The sequence below is a fragment of the Physeter macrocephalus genome, chromosome 14 (assembly GCF_002837175.3).
Source record: "Physeter macrocephalus isolate SW-GA chromosome 14, ASM283717v5, whole genome shotgun sequence".
Lineage (NCBI taxonomy): Eukaryota > Metazoa > Chordata > Mammalia > Artiodactyla > Physeteridae > Physeter > Physeter macrocephalus.
This window is the reverse complement of record NC_041227.1, coordinates 77,364,425-77,374,988: the sequence shown is the minus strand read 5'-3', so window position 1 is coordinate 77,374,988 and position 10,564 is coordinate 77,364,425. Positions and strand designations below refer to the sequence as shown.

Here is a 10,564-nt window from a genome sequence, read left to right as displayed (position 1 = left end):
AGGCCACAACAGTGAGAGGCCCACGTACCACAAAAAAAAAAAAAAAAAAAAAAAAAAAGAAAAAAAAATTTCACTTTAATGACATGGATATTTCAGTATCTTTCCTGTTTGGAGCTCCAACTGTTCTTTTAATTTGACATCATATTGGTTTTTTCACTTATATAAAATGGTCACTCCCCTCCCTCCATGTAGCCCCTCCCCTTCATTTGTGGGTGTCTTGCTGAAATCTCTACTTCTAACCTTTTCACATCACATTTTCTTTACTGTCTCTAAAGCCTTCTGCAAAAGCTCTTTGCTACACAGTGTCTCCCACTCATTAACCACTGGCTCATCTAATATATTGAATTTTTATTGTTGATACTAAGTACTTCCCTTCTTTTGAACTGTTTACCTCCACATGGCTCGCGTTACCAATACACTTTTTTTTTTGAGGATGTTTATTTAGCACAGGTGGTTCTGTTTGTCTTTCTTCTGTGGCTGAAGTCCTCAGGGTTTTTTTTTTTTTTGCCAGAACTCACTTTCCCCTGGGAGTTCCTGCACTTTTGACTGGAGGAAAGGCCAGTCCTAGCCCCGCTTCTCAGTGTGGGTTTACGGAGGACACAGCTGCCTCAGCGGGAACACAGCCAAGCAGGGATGGACCACCTGAGCCTGTCAACCCCTCCCAGACATCGTGCTACAAAAGGACTCCGCTTCTTTAAAATCATCACTAAAACATCAAATTTCTTCTGACACAGGTCTGAACACCCTGTATTTGTTTCATCTACTCCCCCCACAGGATTGGGGGTTCAGCGCTGGCTTTCCCCTCCCACTGATCCATCAGTCAGGCAGATTCCCCTGGGCTAACGTGTGGAGAGAACATTTGTGAAGCTGAGCTCGGCAGATGCCATGCTATTTGCACCAGTTTCTTTGCTGTCCCGACTCCACATCTTCCTCCACTGAGAGCACAGCCATCCCTTCTTCCCTCGGAGGATTCCTGACACTGTTTCCACTCCATACCCTTTGCTCACAAGTCAGCATTCAATGGCAGTTCACCAATCCGGCAGGAACTACAAGGGGGTTGATTTCTTTAATGTGAAAGGAAATTTATTTTTTTGCTTATAATTACCACTGTGGCGACTGGGGAGGGTTACTTTTTTCTTTGTGGCCTTCATAAAACTTAATTTGGGGAACACTGTGACACTGTCATTGCCACGTTTCCCCTCTTTACAGGGATTAGGTGAGGGGCTTCCCTGGTGCCGCAGTGGTTAAGAATCCACCTGCCAATGCAGGAGACACAGATTCGAGCCCATGTCAGGGAAGATCCCACATGCCGCGGAGTAACTAAGCGCATGCGCCACAACTACTGAGTCTGCGCTCTAGAGCCCACGAGCCCCAACTACTGAGCCCACGTGCCACAACTACTGAAGCCCGTGCGCCTAGAGCCTGTGCTCCGCAACAAGAGAAGCCACCGCAATGAGAAGCCTGTGCACCGCAACGAAGAGTAATCCCCACTCGCTGCAACTAGAGAAAGCCCACGCGCAGCAACGAAGACCCAACAGAGCCAAAAATAAAAATAAATGAAATTTAAAATATATATTAAAAAAACAACAACTAAGTACATAGTCCACACCATCAAATGTCATAATTCCTCATTGTGTGCCATAAACCCAGCCAGCACCTCCCATTCCCCATGCTGAGTGCTCTTACATTTTATCCTGCAAGGTCTTACTTAACTATATCCTTCGCTCACTAACATTTGTGCTGTTAACTGCCTATTTTAAATTTGCTGAAAGGATAACTTGAAAACTTTAAAAAATTTTTAATCAAACTCACCGTTATACTTAAACCTCAAAGAAAGCTCACCTCTGTGACAGGGTGATGGTTAAGATGCATCCCAAATTCAGGAATGTAAAAAACAATTCGCCTGAGAAAATATGAAAGGTTTACACACATCAGTTCTTTATTGAAGAGGCAGTCCAGACCTATTTATATGTGCCAGATGCATTTATATATGCAGAACGGTAGGACGACAACATATGTAATGGCCCTGTCACCTTTTCAAATATTTACTGAAAATATACATTATACTAAGCTTTGCGGTCAGTGTAGGAAATCTTAGTAGTTGCCATTAAAACTAAGAGTACTTCCTGCACAAAATTATGCAAAATCTACCAGTTAATTCCTGTTATGCAGCATACTCATATACATCTAGAAAAATATGGCAAGAGTGCTGAGCAACAAAAATGGTAGACACTTGTGATTTTTCAAAACATTTTATGCAAGTGTAATATACATGCAGAAAAACACACAAAGCTTGAGTGCACAGAACACTCAGATATTCAGCACCTAGATTTAGAAACCAATTATTACCAGCACCAGATGAATGCTCCCTGTCAGCCTGGGCCAAGGCTAACCGCTATCCTGATTTCTAACTGCATAGACAAGTTTTACCTGTTCTTCTACTTTACCTGTTTGCTTTTGTGTCTAGATTCCTTCATTTAGCTTTCTTTGTGAAACTGAGCTGCTATTATTGCCTGTGCTTACTGCCCATTCATTCGCCTTGCCTTACAGCGTTCTGTGGTGGAAACACACCACTAACGTTCAAAGTTCTACTGCAGAGGTGCCTTCAGAGTTGTTTTTTGAAGTTTTAGGTCATGAAAATTCTAGGACTTGTCCCTTGGTGGACATATACATGCACAGTGGACACATTCATGCATGTCTGCTAGGTTTGCGTTTGTTAAAAGGGTACAAACACAGGTTTGGCTCTAAGTGCCAGCTTTCCAAAACGGTTCTATCAATGCGCCATACCACCAGGAGTGTAGGCAAGTTCCTGTTACATTCTTGCCAAATCTTGCTTTTTCATGCTTTTCATTTTAACCACTTTAGAGGGTGGCAGTAGTGCCACATGGGGTTTTAAATCTGCCTTTCCCAAGATTATTAATAAAATTAACATACCTTTTCATATGTTTACTGGCCACGTGGATAGCCTCTTTTATGCAGTGGACGTCCAAGTCTTTTGCCCATTTTTTTTTTCCTTGTAGATTTGTAGCTGTTTTTATTTTAGATCAGGGGTCAGCAACTATGGCCTGCTGGCCAAATCCTGTCCTCCACCAGTATCTGTGAATAAAGTCTTACTGGGACACAGCCATGTTCATTCATTTTTGTATTATTTATGGCTTTCACACTACGACACCAAAGTTGAGTAGTCGTTGAGTGAAACTGTGTAGCCCACAAAGTCCCAAATATTAATACTATCTGGCCCCTCACCAAAAACGTTTACCAAGCCCTCTTCTTTGTCTTATTTATGGCTTTCACACTACGACACCAAAGTTGAGTAGTCGTGAGTGAAACTGTGTAGCCCACAAAGTCCCAAATATTAATACTATCTGGCCCCTCACCAAAAACGTTTACCAAGCCCTCTTCTACACTCGATTTTGCTGCCATGTATTTGAATTGCAAATATCTTCTCCCCTCTGTGGTCTGCCTGTTCACTTTCTCAATGGTGGCTTTTTGAGAAACAGAACTTCTTTAATGTAATATATTCAAATTAACAAGTTTTATTCTATGATTCAGTGCTTTTTGGGTCTTAAGAAAACTTTGCTTGCTGTAAGGTTATAGTCTTCTTATAGCTTTATTATTTTACATTTCATACTTAAAACTGTGCTCCACCTCAATTGATTTTTCTATTTTCTATTAAATTATGAAATTTAAATGATGACACGGCATTTAGTGGAAAGAACATCCTTTCCCACATTACGATGCATTATTTCCTTCACCAAAAGTCAGGTGACTGAATTACGTTCGGGTGTTTCTGGAATCTTTATTCTGTTCCACTGGTCAATTAGTTTATCTTTGTGCCATTACCACACTATCATAATTCCTATGGCTTTGTAACAGCTCTTGATATCTGGCACTATAAGTTCTCTAGTTCTGTCTATTCTAGAAGATAGCTTTGACTATTATTGGTCTTTTGAATTTTCACATGAATCTGAGAATTTTCATTTACAAAAACTTGCTAGGATTTTGATTAAGATTGCATTGAATATATGAATTAATTTGGGGAAAACTGACATCTTTTTAAGATTGTCTTGGAATCCATGAACAGGATATATCCCTCTTACTGTTCTGTAATTTTTTTTTTCCCCTGGATACAATTCTTGAAAATACAGTGTTAGGTAATTTTCCCCCCAGGCACTTAAGGATTTCGGATATTACTGTAAGTGGTACTGTTTTAAAACTTTTCATTTTCTGTGTTCGTTGCTGGTATATTAAAAACCAATTTTTGCATAATGACCTTGTATGCGGGGATTCTGCTCAATTTACTCAATTCTAATTATCTGAATATTCCCTAGAATTTTCTAGGTATAAAAGCATGTTATCTGCAAATAAAAGTTTAACTTCTTCTAATCCTTAAGCCTTTTCATTCTTTTGCTTCCCTTACTTTCCTGGCTAGGTCCTTCTACACAATACTGAATAAAATTAGTCATAGCAGATAACCTTGTCTCTTTTTTTGATCTTGGGAGAAAACTTTCAATATTTCACCATTTGATATGCTGTTTGTTGTAGAATAAGATACTCTTTATCCAATAAAGGAAGTTCCTTTCTATCCATAGTTTGCTAACAACACAAATGGATGTTGATTTCACCACAAGTTTCCTGCATACTAGACTACTTTTCTTCAATGTGATATATTACAGTGATTGATTTTTTTATTATTAAAATACCCTCACATTCCTGGAGTAAGATCCATTTGATCATTGTTTTACATTTTTTCCAGAAACGGTCTGTTAGCCTAGGATTTGGTCATGTGACCACCATAAACGAGTTACTGGTGATCATGAAATTAGCATGACTGGTTTAGATTACTCAGGATTTACCCTCCGTGTCTTGTGAATAGTAGATTCCTAAACTATCCCAGCAAGTAAAGAGGAGAGGAAGGACACTGAGGTTAATCAACAAAAAATGTCTGTTAGAAGCTTGCATTAATTTGTTCCAAAATACTGCGAATAAGAGGCAGTGCACAAAATAATGACACTGTATTCGTATCAAATAAAAGCACAGGTAAAACTTCTGAATTACAAAATAGTGGCATACTGCACACTCAAACCTATGGGTTAAAAAACAAGAGTGGTAGGAGAGCTGGGCCTATGTTATAGAGCATGAGCAGTACAGCCATCCTTCACTGAACAGACTAGATTCCAAATCATCTATGCATAGTTTATGAAAATAGTATTTTTAAGTCTTTTTTGCTCAAATGCAGTTGGAAACTTTACAAAAGTCACTGGTTCCTCTCTTGATGAAGCACTCATTAAAAACCATTTGTAAATGCCTCTAAAGAACAGAAAACTATGTATTTAACTATTCTGTACCTATCAAACACCTCACCAACAATATATCCTACATTAGTACATTTTGCCATCTTAATACTCAAATAAGAATACTGCCTTTTCACAAATTATTCAAATCCAAACTTGCATAGAGTTGCATAGAATTAATCACATTTTGGAAACGTGATAGAAACCACCATATACATATTTAATGCTACAATCTTCATAATCAACTCCAGAAGATTTTAAAACTTCATTTTCTGCAATGAAGATTTATTCAGAGCTGATAGCTTCTGATATCATTCCTAAAAACATCTGATTTTATATCAGAAATATGGCTTTTAGTATAACAATTTCCAAGACAACGTATTTTCCACATTCATCACTTTGACAGGTTTCGCCTTGGTATGATTCCCTGATATGTGAATACAATTGGAATCGAAAATAAATATTAAATATTTATAGAGTTTCACTCTTGAATAAACTGTCTAGTGTCCAATGAGTTGTAGGGTCTTGCTGAAGGCTTTGCTTCTTGTTGCAGTTTTAGGGATTCTTCTCTATGAAAATTCAGATTAGAATAAATCTAACACCTAAATGCTTTTCCTCATTCAGAAACATGAACTCTCAGACAGTGATATCTGACTCCCGACTGACTTCCCATACTCATTATGTGCAGAGGGTTTTCTAAAATGAGATCTGACTTCAGAGGAGCATTCCCATGTCAAGTACGTTCATATTCCCTCTCCTGTGAATTCTCTGATGACTATTGAAGGCTGACCTGTGGTGGAACTTTTTCCCACATTCATTACATTCATAGGGTTTCTCTCCTGAATGAGTTCTATAATGCACAGTGAGGTATGACTTCTGAGAAAAGACTTTCCCACATTCGTTACATTCATAGGGCTTCTCTCCTGAATGGCTTCTATAGTGTACGGTGAGGTTTGACATCCGGGAGAAAACTTTCCCGCACTTACTACATTCATAGGGCTTCTCTCCTGAATGAATTCTATGATGTATAGTGAGGTAAGACTTCTGAGAGAAAAACTTCCCACATTCATAACACTCATAGGGTTTCTCTCCTGTGTGGACTCTTTGATGCCTAAAGAGGGATGAGTTATGGGAGAAGGTTTTCCCACATTCGTTACATCCGTAGGGCTTCTCTTCTGAATGACTTCTATAATGTATAGTATAGTACGACAGCTCAGAGAACAATTTCCCGCATATGTTACATTCATAGGACTTTTCCCCTTTGGGAAGTGACTGGTGCCCATCGAAGGCTGAATTTTCAAGGAAGGTTTTCCCACATTCACTACATTCATAGGGTTTCTCTCCCAAGTGAGTTGTGTGATGGTCGGTGAGATATGAGAACTTTCCACACTCACTACATTCGTGGGGTTTCTCATCTGTGTGTACTTTCCGATGTCTAATGAAGGCTGAGTTTAGATTGAAGGTTTTGCCACATTCATTGCATTCATAGGGCTTCTCTTCTAAATGACTTCTGTAATGGATAGTGAGGTATGACACCCGAGAAAAGAATTTCCCACATTCACTACACTGATAGGGTTTCTCTCCTGTGTGTGTTCTCTGATGTGTAATAAGGGTGGATTTTCGGTAGTAGGATTTCCCACATTCATTACATTTATAAAGTTTCTCTCCTGTGTGCGTTCTCTGATGGTCGCTGAGGGCTGACTTGCGGGAGAAGGATTTCCCACATTCGTTACATGGATACGGTCGCTCTCCTGAATGGTTTCTCTGGTGTAAGGTGAGATGTGTCTTTTGGCAGAAGGTTTTCCCACATTCACTACATTCATAGGGTTTCTCTCCTGAGTGAGTCCTCAGGTGTTGAGTGAGGTGTAACTTCTGACAGAATGTTTTCCCACACTCATTGCATTTATAGGGCTTCTCCTCTAAGTGTGATCTCCGATGTACGGTGAGGGTTCCTTTTTGGCTGAAGGATTTCCCACATACGTTACATTCGTAAGGTTTCTCTCCTGTGTGAGCCCTCTGGTGTATAATGAATTTTGACTTTTTACAGAAGGATTTTCCACACTCACTGCATTCAAAGGGCTTCAATTCCATCTGTGATCTCTGGTATACATTAAAACTTGACATCTGGATGAAGCCTGATCCAGAATCATTCCAATCATAGGGCTTCTCCCCCATATAAGCTCTCTTATGAGTAATGAAAACAGCTTCATTGTCTAAGGCTTCTCTGCATTCATTATATTCAAAGGGTTTCTCCAAAATACTAATTTTCTGAATACTTTCTTCATTTTGAGAAAAGGCTTCCCCATTCTGATGAAATTCATAGAGTTTCTCTCCATGAAATGTTTTCCCACATTCACTACACTCATCAGGTTTCTTTCTTGCATAGCTTCCATCACTAATAATTAACTCTGAAGTAGATCCCAAAGTCTTTCCACATGAGACACAATTATGAGACATTAGGTTTGAAGGAACAAGCCTTATTTCCATGTTATAAGTTTTATCAAATGCAACCTCTCTCTCCTCAGTCAGGGTTCTGCTGTTGATAGAAACAGCTTGCCTTGAACATTCGTCTTTATTTTCTTGGGCTCTCTCCATCAGGTCATCAACTTTCCAGACTTCTTCTAAAAAGGAATAAAATTAAACAAACCTTGTGAATCTGAACATACCAGTTATAGAATGGGAGCAGTACTCAAGGGCCTACTGTGGGCTTGACTCTGGCATTAGGGTCAATCTCCAAAAATAAAAATAATTATCAGTGTATAATCCTCATTCCCCCTTGATCTGTCATATAAGACAAACAGACAGACATGGGGGGTGGGGGGGGGATGGGGAAGGGATGAGAGCAGGATAGGACTCAGCAGTAGAAAAAAGAGTAAATTCACATTGAACACAAGTACCTTTGTTACTTTACAAATATGTTCAAAACTTTGGTAGGAAACATGAAATAAACCCAAGAAATGATGAGCAGAGGACAAAGTCACTGAAGGGGTCCCAGATTGAGGCTGAAATGGGAGGACTGAGATCAAGTGGGATTCGTGGGAGAGCACGAACAATGACTGGATGTATAATCCAAGGAAATATTCAAGTATGGATTATGTTTGGGAGAAACAGATTACAATGTATATTAAACTATATAATATCACTTTATACTAAGATTAGCATGGTAACATGCTCACTAACCTAGACCCTTCCAAAATCTTTGCCTTTCTATTCTGCACATAAATCCAAATAAACATTCTAAATGCTCCAATTTCCTCATGTTTAGAGAAAGTCCCACAACCAGGGCTCCAACTCCCTTGCCCTGACTCACACTGACCTGTAAGGAGAGACCCAGGCACATAAATGTCTGAAAGAAATGTAAGTAGACCAATCTCTTCAGTAAGATCAGCTCTCTGGAGAGTCCTGTGGTCTCCTTTAACACTAAGTGACATGTCTACAACACAGTGCACTGTGGCTACAAGCACTGGGAGCCCAACTCCAATGCCTCATAGGCTGGGGGACCTGGGCAAGTTACTTAACTGTGATGCAGTTTCGCTCACCTGAAATGTGGACAAGAGCTCCTAAAACATAGGGCTGGGCAAAGACTATTGATACATTAGTTAGTACATGTTAATGCTTACAACAGTGACACAAAACAAATGCTCAGTAAGTTTTTCCATGAATTTTCTTTCAATCTGCTGACTTAAATTTACCAAAACCAGTCATGTTCCTGACATAATACTATAGCTTAAGTCTGAATACAAACAAGAGTTCCCATACTCTCAGGTTTCATTTGGTGTAAAATCTTCAATATCAGATTTCTAAAGTAGCCCCTACTATATTAACTTTTATTTCCATGTATTTTACATGTTTTTGGATCTTCTGAACTATGTTTAGCTGCTCTCATCCACATTCAACGCAACACTGACAGTTCTGGGCTCAAAAATCTACATCCCTGTGCCCAAATACCAGCAGAAAAAAAAGAGTTATCCTTTAATAGTAAAATTTTCATTACCTAGATTCACAATATATATTCAAACTAGCATTGCACTCATCTTCCAAAAACACCTTCTGCTCCAGGAAGCCTGGGCCCTGCCCTGCTCACACCCAACCACAAGTCTGCACGTGCTCTTGTTCACTCAACCTGACTTCCAGCCTGGTATGTACTCAAAACTTAGCTATGTTTCAAGGGAAACCTTAAAATATTTATAAAGTCTCTTTCCAACTTTTTGAAGCTCTCCTTCCCTTAAATTTTAAAATAGCCTTAACATAAAGTTATGTATCATGTATTTGATTATGAACATTCCATGTGAAAGCTAATTTTAAACTAGCTCATGCAGCTGTGCTCTCCTTTCCTAACTCAAACCTCTGCTTGTCAAAAGTATGAACATACTTGCTATTTTTTAAAAAATCTGTCCAATAGAAATTAAAGTAGTAGTTTCTAATCTGAATCAAATGGGGGTGCTTTCAGGTTAGACTCTAACCCCAGCTGTTTTTTCAGAATCCACAGTTCAGAATAAATTCTCTCTCAAAGAAGCTCCTCAGTGAGTGAATGAAAAATCTACTGAGTATCTTCTACATTTTACACAGAAAAGCAGAGTACTAAGACCCTTCCTTTTTGTAGGGTTATAATTCAGGTAGAGAAAGGAGCTCAAGCGACAAACACTTGCCATTACACATCAGAGTGCACAATCCTGTGCTAACAACAACTACGTGGAGGGGACGTGAAGAGAAGGGAAAGAGTGGATGAAGAGAGAGAAATGAGGGAAACGTCAAGCAGGAGGTGAACTTTCAAGGTCAAATTTAAAGGATAAAGTTCTAGAGATTCTGTTGGACAACAATGTGAATACAGTTAACACCACTGAACTGTTCACTTAAAAATGGTTAAAATGGTAAATTTTATGGTTTTTTTTTTTTTTTAAATCTACAACTAAGGAAGGAAAGAAGGGAGAACAGAGGGAAAGAAGATGTATCATCTGGGCGAGCAGAGGGACAACGACAGTTTGAATGGAAGACATTTAGAAATCTAGACGAGAGGGTCGGGGAGTTCGGCCAGCGGAGGGAGTCGGCCTCCCAGCCTCCGGAAGGAGGAGGAGCCGGAGCAGCCTCAGCCGCGGCCGTATAGTTAACACCACTGAACCGTTCACTTAAAAATGGTTAAAATGGTAAATTTTATGGTTTTTTTTTTTAAAAAAAAAACTACAACTAGGGCTTCCCTGGTGGCACAGCGGTTGCGCGTCCGCCTGCCGATGCAGGGGAGCCAGGTTCACGCCCCGGTCTGGGAGGATCCT

The 10,564-nt window shown here is 39.5% G+C and overlaps 1 protein-coding gene across 6 annotated transcripts in view; it reads right to left on the bottom strand.

Moving 5' to 3' along the window:
* RBAK (RB associated KRAB zinc finger) overlaps positions 1-10,564 on the bottom strand; it is a 31,470-nt gene that overhangs the window by 6,378 nt on the left and 14,528 nt on the right. For 4 of the 6 annotated variants that reach the window (XM_028499792.1, XM_028499795.1, XM_028499794.1 and 1 more), the window contains one exon: positions 4,765-7,915. In XM_028499792.1, coding sequence (XP_028355593.1) covers positions 6,009-7,915 — 1,907 coding nt within the window. In that variant the 3' untranslated portion in view covers positions 4,765-6,008. Of the gene's footprint in view, positions 1-1,842; positions 1,904-4,764; positions 7,916-10,564 lie in introns of those variants that run through there. The other 2 variants (XR_003683150.2, XM_028499797.1) reach the window with 1 other exon arrangement.